This window comes from Vombatus ursinus, unplaced genomic scaffold, assembly GCF_900497805.2.
Source record: "Vombatus ursinus unplaced genomic scaffold, bare-nosed wombat genome assembly UNPS02004437.1, whole genome shotgun sequence".
In the NCBI taxonomy this organism is placed as follows: Eukaryota; Metazoa; Chordata; class Mammalia; order Diprotodontia; family Vombatidae; genus Vombatus; species Vombatus ursinus.
In genome coordinates this window covers 58256-83495 of record NW_020944215.1, presented here as the reverse complement: position 1 = coordinate 83495, position 25240 = coordinate 58256, and the positions used below count along the sequence as shown (strand labels likewise).

Genomic DNA, 25240 nt, shown 5'->3' with positions numbered 1-25240 from the left:
TATTTTATCAAGTTCTATGAAGTGTCCCCACGGCAATTTGATTGGCATAGCATTAAAAGTGTAAATTAACTTTCATAGTGTTGTCATTTTTGTTATATTGGTTTGGTCTATCCACAAGCACTGAAAATTTCTCCCAATTATTTAAGTTGTTCTTTATTTCTTTAAAGAGCACTTTATAATTGAATCTTTGGTAGGTAGGTTGATCCCCAGATATTTTATGCATTTTGTTGTGATTTAGAATGGGATTTTCCTTTCTATTTTTACTTATTGAGTTTTGTTATTATTATATAGAAATGCTGTTGATTTTTGAGGATTTATTTTGTAGCCTGCAACTTTGCTGAAGTTATTGTCTCGTTTAGTATACTTGCTGATTCACTAGGATTTTCCAAGTAAACCATCATATCAGCAAGTAGGGAGAGCTATATCTCCTTTTTAACCTATCTTTAAGCCTTTAATTTCTTTCTCTTGTCTTATTACTGTTGCTGTTATTTCCATAAGCTTTTCAATGTAATAGTGTAGAGATTAGGCATCCTTCTTTCACCCCTGTAGTTATCGTAAAAGGTTATAGTATATCCCCATTGCATAAGATATTTGCTTTTGGTTTTAGATAGATGCTTTTTATAATATTAAAAAAAGTTCCTCTGCCTATACTTTGTATTGTTTTTAGCATGAAAGAGTGCTGTACTTTGCCAAAGGCTTTTTCTGCATCTATTGAGATGATCATGTGGTTTTGGACATGATTAATTGTGTTGTTTTCCTGATGTTGAACCATCCTCTCACTTGGTCACAATGAATGATTTCTTAGATAAATTGCTGTAGTCTGGTAGAATTTTGTTTAAAATTTTTTTGAGTCAGTATTCGTTAATGATATTAGCCTATAGTTTTGTTTTCCTTCTGTGTTTTATCTTTCCCTGGTTTAGGTATTAGGTCTGTATTTGTCTCTTAAAAGGATTCTGGTAGGGTGCTTTCTTCAGAGTGGGAATACTAATTGTTCTTTAAAAGTTTGATAGAATTCTCCTGTGTATCCTTCAGGGCCAGGAGCTTTTTTCTTTGATAGTTCCTTTGCAGCTAGACCTATTTCCTTTTCTGAGATTGAGTTATTTAAGATATCTCTCTCCTCTTCTCATACTTCGGATATTTTGTATTTCTGAAGATATTCCTCTATTTTGTGTTTTTAGTTTTGTTAACATATAATTGTGTACTGTATTCTGAGTATTCTTTTCATTTCTTTTGGTTTTGTGGTGATTTTATCTTGTTTGCTCTTTCACCGTTTTGATTGTCTTCCCTCTTCTTTTTAATCATATTAGATAAGAGGCTTATAAATTTTATTAGTCTTTTCAAAGAACCTACTTATGGTCTTATTTATCATGTCTGATTTTTTTTTTAATTTCCAATCTATTTCTCCTCTTATTTTCAGTATCTCCTCTTTTGTGCTTATTTTAGGTTTGCTTATTTGTTGGCTTTCTAGTTTTTTAAATGAATATTCGGTTTATTAATCCTCTTTTTCTATTTTGTTAATATATGTTTATAGGGATATGATTTTTCCCTTGAGGACTGCTTTAGCTGCATCCCAGAAATTTTGGTATGTTGTTTCATCATTATCATTTTCTTTCACAAAATTATTAGTTGTTCCTATGATTTGTTCTTTGACCTACTCATCTTATTGTTAAAGTCTCCATTTGGTCTATGTCTTTTGTTTGTGGTCCCTGACCCAATGACTGTTGTGTTATTGTGTTCTGGTCTATAAAACATTTATTAACTATTTCTTCCTTTTTACATTTTGTTTGCCATGTATCTGTGCTCTGATGTATGGCCAGTTTTTGCAGAAGTTCTGTGTGGTGTTGAGAAGTATGTATATTCTTTGGCAGTCTCATTTAGAAGATGCCATAAGTGTTTTAGTTCCAGTTTCTCTAGCAATCTGTTTAGTTTGCCATTTTCCCTTTTGTTTATCTTTCTTTTAGGCTTATCCAAAACAGAGAGTGATATTGAAGTCTCAGGTCACAATTGTGTTACTATGTATGTGTATTTCTATTTTCTGGGGTGTTCAAGAAGCAAATAATCTTTTCAGGTCTGGTTTTCTTTCTAAGAATGTTTTAAACACTTCTTTATTATTGAGTGTCCCATCTCTTTCCATTTATGATTAATCTCAGATTTGCATAGTAGGGTCACCCTAGATTGCATCCTGAACTCCATTGTTCTTCAGAACATATTATTCCATTCCCTCTTGAATTTTATGGTGGGTACAGAATAGTCTTATGTTACTTGATTTTTTTCCCTTTATATTTGAAGGTCTTTCTTCTGATGGCTTGCACAACTTGTTTCTGAATTGGATTTTTAAAGTTAACCATTGTGTGTTTTGGAGTTTACAGCCTCAGGTTTTTTCTAGAGGTGATCTAAGAATTCTTTTGATTGGTATTTCATTTTTTGTATTCAGAAATTCTGGTTAGTTCTGTTACTTTATTTCTTGCATTATGATATGCAAGCTTTTTGTTGTTTTCTTTAGGGAGACCTGTGATCTTTAGGTTGTCTCTATACATCCTATCTTTGGGATTAGTATTTTGCTTGCATAATGGACATATTTTCTTTTAATGTTACTGTTTTTTGCTTCTCTTCCTCTAGCTTGTCCTTCATTTCCTTGTGTGTCATTCCCAATCTATTGTTCTGTCTTTTGTTTCTTTGGTGAGATTTGCCACCTCAGGTTCCATTTTTCTGTTCTGTCCATTATTTTTGCTATGGAAGCCATGAATTCTGCTCTCATAATTCTCACTTCTGCTTTAAACCATTCAGCAGCAGCATGTTATGGTTCCATGTTTTCATCAAATTCTACAGGGTCCTCTGTCTCATCAAGTGTTCAATAGTTGTTTTTTTTTCCTTATTGGTAAGACAGTTGGAGTTAAGTGACTTGCCCAGGGTCACACAGCTAGTGTCAAGTGTCTGAGGTCGGATTTGAACTCAGGTCCTCCTAACTCCAAGGCCTGAGCTCTATCCACTGCGCCACCTAGCTGCCCCTAGTTTTCATTTGTTTTGTAGTATTTATTCATAGATGCCTGAACTTGTTTACTAGATCTGGAGGCCATATTTCTTTTTGCTGTTATTGTATTTTATGTTGATTTATCTACTTATTTTCAAAGTTTTTGTGTTTTCTTCTTCCTGAGATTTTTGGTAATTTTAGTCTCCCCCCCCCCCTTATTTTCCCCTATCACTCACTTTCTGATGCATTCCCCTCTGGTGGTGGTTTCCTTGGGGACTGGATCTCAGAGTGTCTCAGCCTTCTCCCACATTGGGCAATTCACAGGTGTCTGCTCTGAGTGACCTTTGAGGGGGACAGAACTGGCTCCAGCTGGATGCTGGGCTCTTTCTCTCAGGCTTAGTGGAGTGCACACAGCACAAACCCCTCCCCCCACCCCCAGATAATGTCTTGCTGTCTTGATGTCCTTTCCTGCTCCCTCTTTCTCAGTTCTCTGGCCTGCCACCGGCAGTGCAGAGAGCTGCAGCACTGGTGCTACAGGGTTGATTTCTGTATTTTGGATCTCCAGGGCTCTGGGAGGAAGGGGTTGTGGGAGATGTGGGGTTGACCTCTATTTCAGTCCTGGCCATGTGTCTTGGCCTCCCCCCTTTCCTCTGTTCATCTGCTCTCCTGTAGTGATCTTTTGCATTACAGAATACTGCTTCTTGCACACTGTCTGCAACCTGAAACCTGAATGTCCATGGCACTGGAAGAAGGGAGAGGGGACTAGGGTGTGGGGTTGTGTTTTATTGCAAGTTCGTGTGTTGGGTCCTTGAGTTATTACAGTCTTGCTGCTGGTATTGTGGGGGCTGGGGGGGTGGCAGGTAGGGATGGGGTGGTGAATGAGCTTCAAGTAGGCCTCAGTTCATAGAGGCTTTTTTCCTTCATTTGGATTCTAGGTGTCCTAGATCATGGGGACAGCTGAAATTACTTTCTCTTTGGTGCATAAGTTAGGTTTTAGAGAGATTTGAGAAGTCATGGGGGTCGAGAAAAAATGTCTTGTTCTCCATTTTGTTGGTCATTTCAATTAATGTGGTTTTTTGTTTTGTTTTGTTTTTTTTTTTTTTACAAATAAGTATTTTTTGGCCTAGGGCAGTAATTTTACCGGTGTGTAATGATCCTGGGTGGGGAACCTTCTACTGATGAAGATCATCTTCTACTCTGCAACTTAGTCTTCAAGAGTTGTCTGGAGCACTGAGTGGTCAAGTGACTTGGATATGTGTGAGGTCACACAGCCATATGTATATGGTGAACTCATGGCATCCTCACTCTGAGGCCATCTCTGTGTCCTCTGTGCCAGTCTGTTTCACAAAGACTCAGCCATACTTTGTTAGCAGTCAGCTTGAGTTTGAATTAGAATCTGAGTTGGAAGGGTTCTTGTCTGGTCCCTGCTTGATAAATGCATCAGAAGTGCATGCAAAGTCATGACTTAGACCTCTAGGACCCTGAAATTTCTTAGTAGTCTGTATGCTTACTCTCTCCTCATGCTGGTTACAGTTCCCCTACTCCTTAGTGGTACGGCCCACACTTCTCTAGTACTTGGAGGTTTACAAAGCTTCAGGGTGCTGCAAGTGTCATTGTTGACCCTGTTTTACAATGGACTGTCTTTGAGTTACTCTGACTCAGCTTCCCCCAGCAGCCAGGTTGATAAGGACTTGTAGACTCAGAATGACTTAAAATGGACAGCAGACATGTGGTCTGTTATTGGGCCCTTCTCAAAGTCTTTCTAGCTTGGCAGGACTTAGCAGAAGCTGTGTTCTGCCAGGATATCCTTCGAGAAGCCCACTTAGTCCAGTGAGGTATCAGAGGAGGACTTCATTGGAAGTAAAGACAGTTCACTTCATAATGTTAATAAATCATTAAATGTTTATTAAGTGCCTACAAGATGCCAGGCACTGTGCTAAGTGCTAGGGCTATGAGAAGGGGCAAAAGACAGTTTCTGCCCTTAAACAGCTTACAAATTAGAGGGGGAGACAACACACAAACATGCACAAACAAGCTTTATACAGGGTAAATAGGAAATGATTAACACTAGAATTGAGAGGGATTGGGAAATGCTTCTTGTAAAAGATGGCATTTTAGTTGGGACTTAAAGGAAGCCGGGGAAGTCAGTGGGCACGGTTGAGGAGGGAGAGCATTCCAGGCATGGGGGACAGCCAGAAAGAATGCTTGGAGCAGAGAGATGGAGCGTCTTGGACATGAAACAGCCAGGAGACCAGTGTAAGGAGATCAAGGAGTACTTAGGGAGCGAGGTATAAGATGATTGGAAAGGTAGGAGGGAGCTAGGTTGTGAAGAGCTTTGAATGTCAAACAGCATTCTGTATTTGATCCTGGAGCCACCGGAATTTATTGAGTTAGGGGAGTGATATGATTGGATCTGTACTTTAGGCAAATCACTTTGGCAGCTGAAACATAAAAAATATACTATGATTCAGACTGCTCCCATTGCTTCAGATTAGTACGGTTTTACGATATTCATTAAAAATGATTAGATATCTTACTGGCACTCTTTTCCATTGCTATCACTTCCCACTTATTCCCCATTTACCCCTAGTAGAGCCCTCCCTTGAAACAAAGTACAGCTAAGCAAAGTAAATGAGCACATTGACCATGTCTGCCAAAGGCTACCTCGTTCTGTGCCTGTATTGCTTTGTTTCTCCGATATGCAATATCGTATTCATCTTAGTTTACCTTCTGTCTGAGTTGGTATGAACAAGATGCATTTATTTAAATGTTGGACTAGTTTCTGGGTAGGGAATGAGAGCTAGAACTTGAAAAGTCCTCAGATGCCATCCTGTCCAACACTCTCATTTTGCAGTTGAGGAAGCTGATGTCCAGGGCAGTTAATGGACTTATCCAAGGTCACACAGGTAGTAAGCATGAGATGTGGCGTTTGAACACAGGTCTTCTGACCCTAGAGCCAGTGCTCTGTCCCCACCTTTGGGTGTTAGCAGTGTGATGAGCAGGTCTGCTCTCTTTCTCCATGGACCACAGACCAGCATTGGGGAGAATGATCAGGTGAGTTAGCCAGCATCTTGGGGCAGGAGCCCCAGGTTTGAGTCTGAGCTCTTCATAGCTGTGACCTTGGGTGAGTACCTTCACTTCTTTGGCCCTCTTCTGTAAAATGGGGACACTCAAACTGCCTCTTTCCCATCCTGGGACTATGAGGAAAGTACTTAGTCGACTCTCAAGAGTTAGTGAAATTTCCATCGCTGCAGTAGCAGTGATTTGGGAAGCCCCATGGGCAGAACCATACAGGAGGGACAGAGAGGAAGAGGTGCTCTTTCTCAGGTGCTTTTCTTAGTCTGTGAGCTTTGGGAATTCACAGTGGAGGAAGGACTTCCCAATTCAGCCTTTTGGGAGCACCTCTTTCCTCCATTCAGCTCTTTGCTCAGGGACTATCGAGTGGTAATCACAAGATTGTGTATATGGTAAAGGTGTCCTTTGCACACACAGATCAATTGCTTAAAAGGAGATAAGCTTCTGTTTTCTAGGAAATTCACTTATGCGAAATACCTCATTTCCTGAGGATGGTGGAAAAATGATGTGTTATTCTGTGTGTGTATTTTTGTATCCATCCATATGGATTTTTATACACATGAATAAACACACCATTGGGCTTTAAAGAGGATGATATTTCTTTACCTGAAACCAGCATGACAAAGGAGTTCTACAATATTAAGGTTTTTTTTCCCCAGGCCTTTCTGCTGATCCGATTCTTAAAAGACCCAATTACAGGACTGCAGCTAGAGCTGACCTTGGGGTCAGGAAGCTGTAGGTTCTAGTTCTGCCTCTGACATAGGGCTGTGTCATGTCACCCCATGTGCTTTAGGCTCAGTGTTCTGGTCATTCTCTTAAGTAAATCTGTAAATTTCAGAGAAGGTACGGAGAAAGTTCCCTCACTAGGAAATACCACCACTGAGGAAATCCCATATCTGCTACCCTTCCCTCTCCCCAGGCCCCCCACCCCCAATAAAAAAGAGGGGGGCAGAGTATGGCACCCATGGCCTAGGGTAGCTATTCAGGATGTGTTTTAAGGAGCGCTGGAGTCAGATTGTGGAGTCAAATCTCAGCTGTTCTTGGGACTGCCTCCATGATCTGGAGCAGGTTACTTGAACCCTCTGGGACCTGGGTTTCCTCCTTTGGAAAATGAGTGAGTTGGGCTAGGTAGCCTCGAAGGTCCTTTCTAACTCAAAATTGGCTAGTCTATGATTGCCTTGGTTATTATTATCGCCATGGTGATTGGTGAGTGTTTATTTCTTCTTACTTGAATGTTTTCAGGATCCATGATTTCCTTGGTGGGGTTAGTACCTTCACTGACATGTCCAGTAGACATCTTAAACTTATGTCTAAAACAGAACTTATCTTCCTCCCTAAACCCTGCCCTCTTCCTGTTGAGAGCATCATCATTCTCCCAGTCTCCCCAGCTCACAACTTAGTAATCATTTTCAGCTCCTCACTACTTTTACCCCCCCCCCCCATATCCAAGCTGTTGCCAAGGCCTGTCCATGTCAACGTTTCTCAAATATGCCCCCCTCTCTCCTCTGACACTGCCACCATTTTAGTTCAAGCTCGCATCACCTCACGCCTGGACTATTGCAATACGCTGCTAGTGGGTCTGCCTGTCTTAAGTGTCTCCTCACTTCAATCCATCCTCCATTAAGCCACTAAAGTGATTTTCCTAAAGCACAGGTCAGATCATGTAATCACCCCCCCCCCCAATTCATTAAACTGCAGTGAGTCCCCATCACCTCCATGCTCAGTCTGGCATTCAGAGCCCTTTATAACTTAGGCCCCTTGTACCTTTCCAGTCTTCTTACAACTTACTCCCCAATACATCCTCTTCAGTCCAGTGATACTGGCTTCTTAGTTGACCAACAAACAAGACACTGTCTCTTGGCTCTAGGCATTTTCTCTGGCTATCCCCCATGCCTGAAATGTGCCCCTTCCCCAACTCTGCCTCTTGACTTCTCTGGCTTCCTTTAAGTCCCAACCAAAGTGCCATCATTTACAAGAAGCCTTTCGTAACCCCTCTTTTTTTTTTTTTTTTTGGAGGCTATTGGGGTTTAAGTGACTTGTCTAGGGTCACACAGCTAGTAAGTGTCAAGTGTCTGGTCTGAGACCAGATTTGAACTCAGGTCCTCCTGACTCCAAGGCCGGAGCTCTATCCACTTCACCACCTAGCTGCCCCTCCAACCCCTCTTAATTCTGGTGTCTTCCCTCTGTTCATTATTTCCCATTTATCCTGTATATAACTTGCTTTGTATATATTTGTTTGCATGTTGTCTTCACCTTTACATTGTAAGCTGTTTAAGGGCAGAGACTGTCTTTTGCCTCTTTCTGTAGCACAGTGCCTGACACCTACTAGGTGCTTAATAAATGTTTATTGATTGATTGACACAGATTTCAAGTCCTCCATGCCTTGAGAGACATTCATCTTGAGTTAATTTGTGTGGACATTTAAATGCTTTACCTAGTGGCCTACCCTCTGAAGCTAACCCATTTTTTAAAATCAATAGATATGGCGAAATTGTTAACATTAATCTTGTACGAGATAAGAAGACTGGAAAATCCAAAGGATTCTGTTTTCTTTGCTACGAGGATCAGAGAAGCACAATTTTGGCCGTTGATAATTTTAATGGGATCAAGGTGAGTATGTCTCTTCAAGTTCTCAGGCTTCATTTTGTTTTTTCTCATCGGTGCTAGAGATACCTGCTTAGTCACCACAGCCCTTGCCAGCCAGTGCCTTAACTACAGCACAGTGTTGAGGAGCTGCTGTGCCTATGGTCGTGGGAGAAGATAGGCTGAGGCCCAGCCCCTGCAGGCCCTGAGTCCTGCCACCTTTCTGGCCCTTAGATGTAGTGGCATACAAATTCAGAGTTCAAGGAGACCTTAGAGTTTAGCTAATACTAATGCCACCTCCATTTTGTTAGCTCTGCAAAGTTTACAGAATGCTTTTTTCACAACAGGGTAGGTAGTGGTGATCTTCATTCCATTTTATCAGAGGCACCAGATCCCCGGAAGGTGGAAAGTAGCCTTGCCCAAGGTCACACGGCCAGTAATGTTAGAGCCAGGATTTGAACTTAGGTCTCCTGAGACCAGGCCCAGCACTCTGTGCTGCATATGTTCAGCCCTTGATTTTACAGATGAAAAAACTGAGGCTCGAGAGGGAGTGGCTTATCTGAAGTTCAGAACCCAGGGACTTGTTGCTTCTTCCCTAGCCCTCTTCCACTATTGCACATACTCTCTCTTCTCAAGCAGGCTCCTCCCCATCATCCCCTTCCAACTCCAACACGCTCCCTCCCTGATATGTCTGGTGTGTTGGTCAGAGAAGGGATTGGGAAACACACAGCACGTTGAAGGAGGAACAGCTCTGGCCTGGGAGTCAGGAGGCCCTGATTCACATCTCATCTCAGAAATGTACTGGCTCTGTGGCCTCGGGCAAATTACTTCCTGGAGGTGAAACCCAGTTTTTTCCTATGGAAAATACAGGTAATGATAGTTGTACTCCCTACCTTACAAGGGCATTGTGAGGAAAACATTTTATCAATCCTTACAGTGAACATTTTTTAAGCTACGAGTTTGACGACAAATTCAATTCAAATTAAGCACCTGTAGTGTATAAGAGGCAGCTGACAGCACTGTGATTAGAGCACTGGGCCTGGAGTCAGGGAGACCTGAGTCCATATCTAGCTTCAGATATTTACTAGTTGTGTGAACCTGGGCAAGTCACTTAACCGCTGCCTCAGTTTCTTTATCTGTAAAATGGGGTTCAGTGAAATAGCACCTACTTTCCAGGATTGTTGTCAGAATCAAATGAGCTAATATTTGTGAAGTACTTTGTAAACCTTAAAGTGCTCTACAAATGTGAGCTTTATTGTTCTATTATTAAACTTGAAAGTGCTCAAGACATGGGGGCTTTCACTATTGTTACGATCCTTTGTCTTTGAATTTTCTCTGGGCTTCTTTGTGGTATATGCAAAATCTCTGTCTGCATGCAATTTGCATATTCCTTCTTAGGATTCTAGATTTAGAGCTGGAAGGGGCCTTAAAGCTCATCTAGTCCAAACTCCTCACTTTTCAGATGAGGAAACTGAGGCCCAGAGAGGTGAAGTGACTCAAGCCCAAGCCTGTACAGGAAGGAAGTGGCATAACTGGGATTTGAACCCAAGTACTCTGACTCCAAATTGAGCATTCTTCACACCTGCCAAATCAACCCTTCTGAACTTCCTTACTTCTGTTGAGGGCACTATCATACTTCCCTTCACCTGAGTTTGCAACCTGGGAGTCATTCTCAACTCCTCACTCTCCCTCAATCTATGGCTCAGTGTTGTCCATTCTGTGTCAGCGACGCCTCTGGCATTTGCCTCCTCTCTGTTCTCATGGTTCCCATCCGAGTACAGTCTCTCGTCACCTCTTGCTTGGATTATTACCATCTCTCTTCATTCTCTAACCTGTCCTCTCCATGACTGTCAGAGTTATAGGTTGGACTATGTCACTCATACCTCAGTAAACTCCAGTGCCTCCCTCCTACCACTAGGATCAGATCTGTTTGACATTTAAAGCCCTTCCTAATATGGCTCCCTAACCCTGTCTTTCTAGCCTTATTAGATGTTACTAGTCTTCATGTACTCTTGGGTCTTCTTGCCATTCCTCACCCATGGCATTTTCTTTTGTCCTTCTTCATCTCTGTCTCTTAGAATCACTGGTTTCCTACAAAACTCAACTCAAATGCTTACTTTGGACCCCCCCCCCCCACTTGTGTCCTTCCTGCCTAAATAACTTTGTATTTATTGTGTATCATATGTGTATACATGTCTCCACCTATAGAATGGCAGCTCCTTGAGGGCAGGGCCTGGTTCATTTTTAGAAATCTTCAAAGTAAAATTTTTTTAAATGACCAATTCAACAATAAATTTAAGCACCTACAGTGCACCAGTGTCTATGCCAAGGCCTGGGGGCACAAAGATGAAAAACAATGTAGTTCTTGTTCTCAGGCAGTTTGTTCTATGAGGGTACGGCCTGGTTGTTTACAGAATGTTCAAAGCCCAGTTTGCTGGAGGCATGGAGGCCATGAAGCAGGGAGGAGGAGACATGACACAAGGAAGAAGACTGGGAATGTGGGCTTGCGCCAGATAAATACCGAGGCAAAGAATTTATAGTCATCATAATAGCTGACATTTATATAAGGCTTTACAGTTTGCAAAGCACTTTATAGATCTGAACTCACTGGGGCCTTGTAAGAACCCTGAGACCCTGGCAGATATTGTTATGCTAGTTTTACCAATGAGGAAACCGAGTCTCAGAGAGGTTAAGTGACTTGGCCTCATTCACATAGCTGGAAACTCTGTCTACTTCTAGAAGCCATTGAAATTTTTCTGAGCCAGTGGGATGACATAGTCAGACGTATTTGTGCCTTAGGTTATTTTGACAGTTGTGAGAAAGATGGATTAGAGAGGGAGAGGCTGGCAGTCAGGCAGCCAATTAGGAGGCTCTTATAGTAATTGAGTCAAGAGGTGATGGGAGTTTGTACTGGGGTGGTGAAAGTACGTGTGTGAGCAGTAAAGATTGGATTGATTCATTTCAGTAAGCCTACTATGTGCAAGGCTAGGTGTTGGATGTTGAATGTTTTGGAGTTAGAATGTCAGGACTTGGCAGCTTGGTGGTTGGGGTTGAGGGAGAAGGGCAAGTCAAAGATTATTCTGAGATTTAAGCCTGAGTGACTAAGAGGATAGTAATGAACAGAGGGCAGTTGAGAGTCACGGAGTAGGTTTAGTGGAGGATGGGGCCGTGAATTTCATTTTGGATATATTAAGCTTGAGGTTCTGGTGGGAATCTGAGTGGAGCTGTCCACTTAGCACTGTGGGGATAGAGCTTAGTGGAAAGATTGGGAGTCATGTGGAGAAAGAGGCAATAATAGGACTCTTGAGATAGGAAGAGATCAGAGAGAGAGAGAGTCAGTCAAAGAGGCCTTGCTTAGGACAGAGCTTTGGAGGGAGAGGGGGTGGTGAACCAGTGGAGATATAGAAGAAATGATCAGACAGGAAAAGAACAAGTGTCATGGAGGCCAAAGGGAGTGGAATGACATTTTGGTCATTGACCAATTTGGTCCAATGACCATTTGGAGGTCATTGGAATGACCTTTGGAGGGAGGGCTTGGGCAAGAGTGCAGGATGCTACAGAAAAGTCACAAATGGTGACAGCTACCACATTTATAATTAAGAGGTCATTGGTGACCCTGGAGTCCCCATCTCCCTGGGATCAACTGAGATAATGTATGGAAAGCATGTTGTAAACCTTAAAGTGCTATAGAAATGAATTATTAATATGATGAGGTCAGAAGCCAGATTACAAGCAGTTAAATTGGGAATGGATGGTAAGAAAGTAGAGGCAGTAAGTTTAGACTTTTCTTGTTAGGAATATAATAAAAAGGGTGGTAGTTTGAGGGGATGGAAGGAATAAGGAAAATAGTTTTTTTTTATTTATTTATTTTTGAGGATATTGGAGACCTGAGCATGTTTGTAGGCAGTAGGAATGAGCCAGTAGAATGCTCTTGAAGTTATCAGTTCATGATTTTTCTCTTCTTTCTTGCTGCTCATCCACTCATTCTGGGCCTCACTTTCCTCCTCTGCAGAATAGGGGGTGGGAGGAGTGGATTAAATGAACTTGTTCCAAAGTTTCTTCCAGCTCTGTGTCATTCTAGATTCCTAAAGTCTTTTCTACCAGAAGCGCACATAGCAGATCAGAGAACCATCCAACTAGCAGGAAGATAGGAGTGTTTATGAGTAGCCCCTGGGTCCTCTTTATGGAGAATGATCCTCTGGCAGGGGTTCTTAACCTCTTTTGTGTCCTGGACCCCTCTGGCCCTCTAGTGAAAGCCCATGGAGCCCTTCTCAGAACATAAATGCATAAAAGAAAATATGTGGAATTACAAAGGAAACCAGTTATTTTGAAATAAAGATGTGATTATTTTCCCATTCAAGTTCACAGACCCCTTGAAATCTCTCTAGCCTCCTTGGGGATCCTGGAGCCAGGTTACGAACCCCTGGCCTGTGGTAAAGCTCGCCTTGTTATCATGATGGGCATGGTTCTTCCTGTGACAAGGTCTTTGAATACAGGAGAGACATGAAATTGGCAGAAACTGTAGGGGACAAGTGGTGGTGAGGGGATGTTGTGATGGAAAGAGAGTTTTTGAAAACTTGGAAATCAAGCAAGCCAGGAGTCTCAAAGGTCAGTAGGGTGCTAGCGACCACAGGGATAAAGGGGGTGTGTGCAGGGGACCTGTTGTCTGCATAGGCCTGGAGCCTTTTTTCCTTTTGTTGTACATTAAAACAGTGGGTTAATTGATTCTATGGAAGACTGGCCCAAAAATCAGAACAGAGCAAGATGGTAGTATAGGAAAAGGGATGGTAGGGTTTTCCCCTGGTTTTCATTATAATGGCTTATCTCATCGGTCTCATTTGCAGACCACACTTCAGCCAGATTGGGCCGCTTGGTCTCTTGCACATCTCCATGCTCTCCTACTTCTGTGCTTTTGGGCTGTTCCCTGTGTTTGGAATACCTTCCTTCCCTCCCCTGCTGAATCTTGGCTTGCCAGCACCAAGTGCACTGTTCTGCATGTAGTAGGTGCTTTGTGGGATTGGATTGTGTTAGATTGAATTCCTACTCATCCTTTAGACCCCAGCTCAGGTGATGCCTCTCCTTTCTGAATGGCAACTGATTTCCCTGAGACCTCACTCAGCACTTGGTTTTGTACCTCACTAATGCACTTACTATGTAATGTTCTATTTTAGAAGTATTAGTGTTTGTGTCTGATCTGTCTACTAGACTATAATCTGCATGGTAACGGGGTCTGTTTTATCTAAACATATCTCTTCAGAGCAATTCCTGTGCTCAGCAGTGTTTACTAAATGTTTGAATCCTAAAAGCCAGCTGTCACCTGGCCAGGTCTCTGCACTTAGTTTTAGTGGCAGACCTCTTTCTTGCTGGTCGAGGTTAAAGGTTGGAGGATAGTTTATTACTTGTGTGTCTAAATCCTCATTATTTTCCCTGATATCATTTAGTGCCTTGTCGATGGCCTGAGTAGTGGATGTGGTCAGAGGGCTTTTGGGTAGTTGTTTGAGTATCATGCATTAACTGAAAATGTTAACTGATAATATCAATACTCTTGCTCTAGATAAGAGGAAGAACCATTCGAGTGGACCATGTGGCTAATTATAGGCCCCCCAAGGATTCTCGGAATCTGGACGATGTAACCAGAAAGCTCTGGGAGAAGGGCTTTGAGGTTAAAACCCCACCTCCTAGTTCATCTGAATCTTCTGAAGATGAGACGCCCGTGAAAAAGCATCAGAAAGGTGAAATTTTGGATGTCAAAACATATACCTTTGATTGTTGGTTGCTTTGCTAGTTAATTTTGATCATATATGCTGCCCTGATGACTTCAAATTGTTTTTAGGACAGCACTTATTTAAGAATTATCAACTTAATATTCAATCTCAGTATAACTAATTCAATTTGCTTGATAATCCTATTTCAGTTTTAGTCCATAAAATGTTATGACTGCTCAGTCATTCCCTCAGGATTCCTTGTCCATTTATCCTCATCCACTTTTCCTCTCATAAAGTTATAGTTTTTGTTTACTCTGTACTTTTGGCTCGTCATTTTTTACTTTGTGTTTTTTCATAAAGATCTTTCTAGATTTTGCATCCTTATATTTGTTAGTCTTAGTTGCATTGGGGCATTCTATTACAATAATGTCTTGTGTCTTACTTATTAACTCATCTCCTATTGTGGGACATTTAGTTTGCTTCTAGTTTTTTGTAATTTTATATGTTGCTGTGAAAATCTTGGAACAGATAGCTCCTTTTTTGTTGTCTTTAATCATACTTTCAGAGTATCTTTACAACAGTGGAATTGTTGTGACAAAGGTTATGATTGTTTTCATAATTTTCATGGCGTACTTCTAGGAGTTCTCCAAACATTTTTTGATTCTACTGCCATCAGTGAAATGGTGTACAGACAGTTCTTGCTTTATGTAAGTGGACTGTTCCACAAACCTCTATGTAAAGCAATTTTTACGCCATGTGAATTTGCCTGTGGATGTGGGGACCACATGTCTATGGAGGGAGGGGGCTGGCACATGGTTGAAGGACACATGGAGGCTGGGGACAGAGAAGTGACAGCAGGAGGACGAACACATGGGGGCCAGGGCCAACCACGTGGGAGCCTGACACAGACACAGCCAGAAGATGGGTGACATGTGAAAGCAGGGGACAGGCACATGGTACGTGGGTACAGACAGATAGAAGACAGATTAGCTGAGGCAGGACACGCAGGTGGGTGGGAGCCGGGCAAAGGTCTCCTGTCTTGGCACCAGAAGTCTCAAGCCAAGCCCCAGTCTGGTGGCAGGGGTGGTGATCTCTCTGCTGGTATGTTCTTCTGCTTTCACTTGGAGGGTTTTGTTTTTGTTTTTGTTTTTGTTTTTGGTGGAGTGATGGGATGACATGGAATGCTGAGCCAAGGGGCAGAAGCAGGGAGAGAGAGAGAGAGAGCGAGAGCGCACAGTACTGTACAGTAAAGTTAGCATAGGTTTTTTTGGATTGTGGATTTCTTTCAGAAATCTTTACTTATGTAAAGTTATATTTGTGTAATGTGGATTTACATAAAGCAAGAGCTGTCTTTCTCCATAATCTCTTCAGCATTGCGTTTCACTGCTTTTATTTTTCCAAATTGGCAGTGGTACCTCAAAGTTGTTTTATTTGTATATTCTTGATTTTTTTTAAGGTGGGACATTTTTTTAAAATAAGTTTTTATTGATGTCTTATGTTTCTTACATCATCATAAGTTGTCCTCAGTATTTTCCCCCTTCCCCTCTCAGAGAGCCATCTCATATAACAAATAGGAATTTTTTTTGAAGAAAAAAAAATCAGGACTGATTTAATACATTGGAAAAGTTCAGAACCATGTAGACCTCCCACCTTGATGAAGGGATGAGTTGAAGCTGTCTCCCCACACCTCTTTGATTCTTGTTTGATCTTTATAATTTTGTTGCATTTGCTTTTGATTTTGTAGTTACTGTATGTATTATTTTCTTGGCTCTGCTTACTTCAGTCTGTATCAGTTCATGTAAATCTTTCTGTGCTTCTCTGTATTCATCACATACATAATTTCTTACAGTATGGTACTGCTCCTTTACATTCATGTGCCACAATTTCTTTAGCCATTCCCTAGTTGATAGGCATCTACTTTGTTTCCAGTTCTTAGCTATCACACAAAGTGTTGCTATAAAACTTTTGGAATATATGAGTACTTTCTTCTTTTACTGGTGGCTTCCTTGGGTAAAGCCCAGTAATGGAGTCTCTGATTCAAAGAGTAGGGACATCTTAGTCACTTTATTTACATAATTCCAAAATGCTTTCCAAAGTGGTTGTGCCATTTCATAGCTCAGAAGTGTAACATTTTTTTTCAAGTTGACTATTAATTTCCCTATTTTGACCATTGTGGACCAGGTATAGATACTACTGTGATTTTTAAACAGATAAACACACACACACATGTTTGTACATATATGTGTGTGTGTATGTGTGTATATATATGATATCATTTTATCTGTCATATTTGCCATGGTTTTCCAATCTTTTTTTCATTCAGTTATGTTGTTTTTGTTGTAAGAATTTTTATTTTAATGTGATCAAACACATCCATCTTGTCTCTGATGATACCTTTTATTTGTCAAATAGGAAAAAAATTCATCTCATATTCTCTTTTCTTTCATAGTTTAAAAAATAGTTCACTATTGGTCATTCTTTCATCATTCACTGAGGTGTGTGGTGTGAGATTTTGGTCTAAATCCATTTCTCATCAATGTTTGCAAGTTATGTTAAGTAATTAATCCTTTCCCTGAGTTTTCTTTTCTAGAGCTTTTATCAGAGACTAATCTTTTGTATATATTTAGTTTGTCTATCATTTTGACACAAGGAAGATTAGAAATATTAATTTTCCTACCCCTGAAGCTCCTTCTTGAAGATACTTAGTATAATGAGGCTGTTTATTTGCTTCTTGGTTTTGCTGCCAGGATACTTTCCTTCTGAATATTCTTGTTCATGAACCATAATATCTGTGTTTGTTATGTATGTAGAGAAGATAGAAGAACTGCTTCTTCATTGTTGATATAATTACTCTTTCAGACAAAAAAGAAAAAAAAAGTAAGAAAAAAGACAAAGATGTTAAAATGAGTATGGAAAAGCAGGAAATGCCTGCATCGTCCTCTGTAGCATCCCGACACAAGATCAGAAAGGAAAAGGAAGGTGCTGGCTTTGAGAGGTCTGCCACTGTAAGCCTCGAGAAGGGCTCCAGTCCACATCGGCGAGAAAATCGTAAATACTTAAGTGGCTCACCTGTGCTCCCCCGAGGTCAGCTTGACAAAGCAGAGACCTCAAGGAGGGGTTCAAGGATGGATAAGCCGTGGTATAAGAAGTCCTCAAGCATCTCCAGCAGGAAGGAAAAAAGATGGAAGGAAAAGAGCAGGTATCGGGACAGAAGCCGAAGCTATGAGAAGCGCTTGCGCCACCGTGACGAGCGTTCTGAAAGCAGGTCTAGGAAGAAGCACAAACACAAACCCCAAAGCTTTGAGAAAGACTGTCATTCCAGGGATCTGGAACCATCTTATTCCAGTCGACACAGGTCCAGTTGAATGTGGGCCTTAAGCACAATTTCTGTTAACCTAGAAATGAAGATTCATTTTGAAAATGAATCACCTGAGCTAAGCTGTTATTGTTTCTGTAAATAGTGTCCTAAAGTGCTCCTAAATTCCCTTGCTTTCTTGAGTGTTGTAATCTTGAACTGTAATTTCCACTGCTGTTGCTGGGGTAGTTTTTTCGTGTTTAGATTGTGCCCTCTGAAGCCCAGCCAATGGGATAAGAGGTAGGGGGCTAGGGAGGGGTTGCGGTTAGAATCTATAAAAATTCTTGCTTGGCTGACACCACCTGTGGTCTTGCATCGAACTGCCTTTCGGTGTGAGTCGCCCTTTCTCAAGATCGAAATAAAATCCTTTCTACTTTCTAGCTGGAGAAGCCTCTGAATTAATTTGGGTAAGGGTCATCACTGTCCCACACAACTTCTGGTTCCTTGCCCGGGAAAATTTCCCACCTGGAGGGGGTCGTTCTCACTAAGATCCTTGGGCAGGTACCCACCGGAGATTTCTCCGATGTCCTTGGATCTCAGTGGGGGGACTTACTCTGGTTGGGTAAAGGATCCCGAAGAGAGGAACTCGGAGAAAGTAGAAACGAAAGTGAAAGGAGCTCCAACTGTGCTAGCGAAGACCACCGAATAAAGGAGACTGAATTTTGCTCACGCAAGTTGTGTGCACAACCCAGGTAAGCAAGATCCAGTGAGTCCTCTGGGCAAGATCTGGTGAGCCCCTGGGTGACCTGTTAGGGGAGAGGGGGAGGTCTAAGTGGTTCAAGTCTGTAAAATTCCCTCTCCCTGGAAATTTTGGTGAGACTGAGTGAGTCCTTAGACAGGGGCCAAGAACTCTTGAACCATGGGAAAGGAACAGTCTAAGGTAGCTAGCACGAAAAATCTTCCCAATATCCCGGAGCGTAGTCCTCTAGGGAGCAGACTTAAAGATTGGGATGAATCATCCAAATATAAGGGAAAAGATAAAAAGATGATTAAATACTGTTGTATTGCTTGTGGTGGCATCCCGCTCCGAGGAAACGTACTGGCCAAAATACAGATCCTCTGAGGACTGGGTATGCCACCAGTTAAATTTACATGTCAATTCTAAAACTCCATTTAATTCAGAAGAAAGTGAAAACGCGGCTTTATGGCTGCCCATGGCGGGACAATTTGTACTGATAAAACAGGAGGAGGAGAAGCCGAAAAAGGAATTAGAAGAACATAAGCCCCATCCTTGGGATTCCCTCCTCTTGTTACCCCCACCGTATGTCCTTCCACCACCAGCTGTGCCTGCAGTTGCAGGGGGACTGGAATCTCCTTCTGCCCCACTCTCGCTTGCAGAGGAGGGAACCAATAGTAACCTGATTGATTTCAACCCATCCACTCCTCACGCCTTCTCAGGAGAGAGCTTAAGCAATTAGGGATCAGGAGAATTTTCCCCTCCCCTCCAAGACCAAGGTTGAATCCTTTCTCCTAAGAGAGGTCCCGATAGCACAGGGAGGATTGGGGTTTGTGAACACCCCTTTGAGCACCTCAGAGTTGAGAGGGTTTAAAAAGGAGATGAAATCATTGTTAGAAGACCCTGTCGGTTTGGCAGAGCAAGTGGATCAGTTTCTCGGCCCCAGTACTTAATACCTGACCAGAGTTAATGTCAATCATAGGGATCCTTTTCACAGGGGAAGAACAAGGACAAATAAAAAGGGCTGCTATGAGGGCTTGGGGTGATGCTCACCCGATAGCACAAGGAGGACCTAGGGGAGAGCAGAAATTCCCCCTTCAGGACCCAGGGTAGGATCATAACAACGCAGCCCATAGGGAAAATATGAAAGATTTGAGAACAATGATTGTCCAGGGGATTGGAAATGCAGTCAGAATATGAATAAAGTGCCTGGGGTCAAGCAAGAAAAGGATGAGACCCCCTCTGCTTTTCTGACTAGACTTAAGGAGTGTATAAAGGAAGTTTTCTGGGCTGGGGGAGCATGACCCCACTGCCCAGAACTTATTGAGGGTATACTTCGTTATCAGTTCTTGGTCAGATATTAATAAGAAGTTACAGAAACAGGACGGGTGTTAGACAAAGCCTGTGGAGGAGTTACTAGAGTTGGCTCAGAAGGTATATGTGGCCAGGGCATTAGAAGAGAAAAGAGAGAGAAAGTTGGTCGAGCCTGTATTGAATTACTAAATTATCTAGGGAAAGAAGGGCTCCGGGTCTCAAAGGGGAAACTACAATTTGTGGAAAGAGAGGTTAAATATTTGGGACATTTCATTAGTGAAGGAAGTAAAAGATTGAATCCTGAGTGGGTAGCAGGAATCCTCCAAATTGAACCCCCAAAGACTAAGAGTTACGGAAGTTCTTGGAGCTAGTGGGCTATTGTAGGACTTTGATAGACTCATATGCAATATTAACAAAACCCCTGTATCAACACTTATTGGAAGAAGAACCTAATTCTGTCCAGTGGACACCAGAGAGACAACAGAGTTTTTGTCAGTTAAAAGAGGCCCTGGTATCTCCACCAGTTCTAGCCTTACCTTCTTTAGAAAAACCTTTTCATCTATATGTAAATACAGGAAGAAGAGTAGCTTTAGGAGTTTTAGCACAAATAAGAGGAGGGCAGAAAAGACCTGTAGCCTTCCTCTCTAAAGTCCTGGATCCGGTAACTGGAAGATGGCCTGTATGTATACAAGCTGTAGCTGCGATGGCTATCTTAGTAGAAGGAAGTAGAAAACTTACCTTTGGGGGAAGCCTGATAGTGTACCACACCAAGTTAGATATATCTTAAATCAAAGGGCCGGGAGGTGGTTAATAGATTCCTGGATCCTGAAGTATGATGCCATATTACTGGAAAAGGATGACTTGGTGTTGACCCAAGACTCAAATCTGAATCTGGCCTCTTTTCTTACTAGCACAGGATCAAGGGAAATAGATTTGGAACACTGCTGTTTGGAAACAGTGGATTTTCAGACAAAGATTCGGGAGGACTTTCAGGAGTCTCCCATACCTGGAGCCAGAAACCTTTTCATAGATGGGGCCTCCCAAGTGGTAGAAGGAAAAAGGAAAAATGGATATGCTATTATTGATGGGGATCAGCTTGCCTTAGAAGAGGCAGGGGGATTGCCAAAAGATTGGTTGACTCAAACTTGTGATTTGTACGCTTTAAATCAGACTTTAAAATTACTAGAAGGAAAAAGTGGGAATATTTTTACAGATTCTAAGTATGCCTGGGGGGTGGTGCATGTATTCGGGAAAATTTGGGAAGAAAGGGGAATGGTGAATAGTAAAGGCGAGGGATTGGTTCATTCCACTTTGCTAACATGCGTATTAGAGAATTTGTTGTTACCAGAGGCAGTTGCTGTCATACATGTTAATGGGCATCAACCTGGCCACACTTTTGAAGCTAAAGGAAATAGATTGGCAGATGAGGAGGCAAAGAGAGCTGGGGATAAGACATCTGAGCAAGGTGATCCAATGTTAGTTCTAATCCTTTCTTTCCCTCCGAGTCTACCCCCTCCCTTCTTTTCTAAGGAAGAAGAAGAAGACAAGGCACAAGAGTTGGGGCCCCAAAAGGGAAGCCAAGGGAACTGGTTCCTCCCCGATGGTTGGGAGGTATTAAACAAAGCAAGTATGAGGCAGGTGTTACAACACCTCCACCAAGGCAGTCATTGGGATGTCCAGAATCTGTGTGATGCAGTTCTAACCTGGTATGTATCTCCTGGTCTTTACACCCTGGCGAGGCAAATAGTGGAGGGATGTCTTGTGTGTTGAAGGACAAATAAGTCAGCCCAACGTTGACTTCCCACAGGAGGAAGACCCCCAGGAATTAGACCTGTCCAAAGCATCCAGGCTGACTTTACCGAGCTGCCCCCAGTTGGCCGCCTCAAGTACTTACGGGTCACGGCTGACCACCTGACCTCGTGGGTAGAGGCATACCCCACAACCCAAGCGAGGGCTTCAGCCGTCGGCAAGATCCTTGTAGAACAAATTCTTCCTAGATATGGGCTAGTGGAGCGGATAGACCCGATCAGGGAACTCATTTCACTTCCAAAGTTCTTCAATTTTTGGTACAAGCCTTGGATATTAACTGGGAGTTTCATACTCCCTGGCACCCTCCTTCCTCTGGCAAAGTAGAAAGAATGAACCAAGAAATTAAGAGACAGCTCACTAAACTAACCTTAGAGACTCAGTTACCTTGGACCCGATGTCTACCCCTAGCACTCCTTAGAATCAGAACAAAACCCCAGAGGGATATTGGATTATCCCCATATGACCTTCTTTTTGGACATCCATATCCTGGGGGAAGTGGCAAAGGAGAAAATTAGGACCCTATATTCAATTGTAAGGATAGATTTTTAAGGAATTATGTACATTCTCTGGTGAAGCATTTAAATGTGTTACAGCATAAAGGGCTGATTGCCCAGACTCCATCTTTGGGGTTCCCAGTTCACAAACTCCAGCCTGGTGATTGGGTGCTGATCTGGACTTGGAAGGAAGAAAAGCTCACCCCATCTTGGGAAGGACCTTTCCAAGTCCTGCTGACCTCGGACACAGTGGTTCGGACCAAAGAACGCGGCTGGACGCACCACACACGAGTAAAGGGACCGGAAACCCCCCCCTGCTGAATGGACAGTCGATTCCACAGACCCAGGGGAATTGAAGTTACGCCTCCGGCGAAAGCTGCACACTGGTTAGATTCATGAGCCCTAAACCCCTACCCTTATCAATTAGAATTCTTATCCTCTTAAGTGTGGTAATTCCTCTTCTACTTGTAACCATATTGTTGATTGGAATTTTTGCTTGTGTTTCTACTTCTTTACATAATCACTTTACTTGTAATCAAAGAGTGTGACACCATGGGGATTTCTTTAATATTATTTCTGATCTGTTCTTTAACCCCCGCACAACTTGCTCTTGTATCCTGGTCAGCAGAGAAAAATATGTTTGAACAATTGATGGAAACCATAGCTCAGAATTTTAACTTGATTAACTGTTGGATTTGTGGTGGACCCCAGAGACTATCTCAACGGCCATGGGTCCCTGTTCCTCTGAAACCAGAATGGTTCCTTAGCAATAAATCTGTAGTAAATAGTGAGACAGGCTTTTGGGAGGATTGGGAGGAACATTCCTGGCGGCTTACTGAGGAAAGGAAAGGACTATTCTGCCTGAAACAAACAGAAGGGAAAATTGTATTAGGGGAAAGTCATTGCAAATGGACCCTTACAGGAATTATGGGAACAGAAACATATAATTGTACTGAGGTCCAACAAGAATGGAATAGCAAGGGCACAAAGGACGTGGCAGTCCTCCTAAAAGATCATAAAAAGGCTGAACTTTGGAAGCAACCCGATGCCAGGGGTAGAAGGAATTCTAGAGGTCCCCTTTATAAATTGGGATTGGACCAATGAAACTGGGGAAAGGGACTACCTCTCAAATTATTGGGATAAAGTGAACCGGACAGGAGATCTCATCACAACAAGCTGTGAATGGGAGGAGAATGTAGCCCTGTGGAAATGTCAGTATAAGGATAAGAACTTAGGAGGTGGACCTCTAGGGCCCTATAATATGTACTACTACCCAGCAGTAGGGAATCATTCCAAAATACATTGGGGGTGGTCGGAGGAGTCAGCACCTAAACTGCCAGCTTTGAGAGGGCACTATTGGATTTGCGGCCCCACTGCCTACACTCACCTCCCTTTCGATTGGGCTGGAGTTTGTTATATTGGATTAGTCCGCCTCAAATTTTTTTTCCTTCCGGGAAGAGAGGGAGGCCATTTTGGAGTAAGATTTTATATGATAGCCTCAGTCAAGATGGGCTAAGAAGGTCCCTAGATGCCTCTATTGCCAGCACAGGCAATGCAAATGGGTGGGGCAATGAATGGCCCCCAGAATCATCCAAACTTATGGACCAGCTACTTGGGCTCAAGATGGGAGCTGGGGATATAGGACCCCAATCTATAGCCTTAACAGACTAATTAGGCTCCAGGCAGTGGTAGAGATCATCACTAAACAGACTGCAGAAGCTCTGGATCTGTTACCAGATCAGGCTACCCAAACCAGAGAAGTGGTCCTCCAACACAGATTAGTTTTAGATTACCTCTTGGCTGAGGAAGGTGGAGTATGTGGAAAATTAAATCTATCCACATGTTGTGTAAAAATTGATGATAATGGGGCAGTGGTAAAAGGAATTACTAAAGACATCAGGAAATTGGCTCGTGTTCCAGTTCACACTTGGTCCTCTCCCTTTAATACCTCCTGGTGGTCTTGGTTTGGAAGTAGTTGGTGGAAATAAATCTTATGGTTCCTCCTGATCGCTATCAGTGGAATTATTTTTCTTCCCATATGTCTCCCATGTATGATGCAGTTAATCACTAAATTAGCACAGGATGCATTGTCTAAGATGATTAGATTAGAAAAGAAAGCTGAAGGGTCAGTTCAACTAATGATCCTAAGGAAGCAGGGATGGACCCCAGTAGAGCAGGAAGACAGGACTGGGCCGGAAGGATCAGAAGTAAGAGATGAAATAGTGGAGGGAATAAACCAAAACTGGTGTGAGAGGTCTTCAATGAACAAATAAGAGGAGGGATTGAGCGAGATTGGTGAAGATCCCTCATAAAATTTAAACTTAAATGAGTAAAATAAGGTAAAGACCCCTAATAATAATATATGTGTACCCAGCATCTGAAATGAACAAAAACAAGATGTACTAAGAGGATACTTGAAGGAGGGGAAAGGCAGGTACAAACTATGTAACGATTCTGTAATTTCCACTGCTGTTGCTGGGGTAGTTTTTTCGTGTTTAGATTGTGCCCTCTGAAGCCCAGCCAATGGGATAAGAGGTAGGGGGCTAGGGAGGGGTTGCGGTTAGAACCTATAAAAATGCTTGCTTGGCTGACACCACCTGCGGTCTTGCATCGAACTGCCTTTCGGTGTGAGTCGCCCTTTCTTGAGATCGAAATAAAATCCTTTCTACTTTCTAGCTGGAGAAGTCTCTGAATTAATTTGGGTAAGGGTCATCACTGTCCCACACATATCCATAAAGGGAACTCCCGACTGAGGACATTTTCTTTACCCATGCAGGTCAGCATCTTCTCTTCAGTTTAATCTTCAAGAGGTGCATGGGGTGAAGTGACTTGTCCAGGGTCACATGGCCAGGATGGCTCAGAGGCTGGACTTGAACCCAGGGCTTGCCCCTTTCAGGGCCAGCTCTCTTACCTACTATGACATGCTGCCTCTACTCTGTAATTCGTTTGAAATGTTCAATACAGACCCACTGTTCTCTTCAGATCTGGCTTGTATCAAAATGGAATGTGGCCTGTAATCGTTATTTTTCAGTGTCTACCTATATAATTTGTTTCTTTCAATATTTTCTCATTTTAAGGTTGCAGCCTCTACTGCAACATTATGGTAGTAAAATTGTGCCCTGAGTTGTTGGACTGTAGGGTCTGGAGCTGGAAGGAACCTCAGAAACCATCTAGTTCAACCCCCTCATTTTGCCCCCCATGGCAGGGAAGGGATTCCTCTTTCATTGGAAAGACATCAAAAACAATTCCTCAATTATA

General features: G+C 42.4%; 1 protein-coding gene across 1 annotated transcript in view; it reads left to right on the top strand.

The window, feature by feature from the left end:
- The window catches only part of RBMX2 (RNA binding motif protein X-linked 2), a 32608-nt gene extending 7953 nt beyond the window's left edge, over window positions 1-24655 (top strand). Inside the window, exons 4-6 of the mRNA XM_027836254.1 lie at window positions 8527-8656; window positions 14184-14361; window positions 17194-24655. Coding sequence (XP_027692055.1) covers window positions 8527-8656; window positions 14184-14361; window positions 17194-17699 — 814 coding nt within the window. The 3' untranslated portion in view covers window positions 17700-24655. The remainder of the gene's footprint in view (window positions 1-8526; window positions 8657-14183; window positions 14362-17193) is intronic.
- Window positions 24656-25240: the final 585 nt, after the last annotated feature.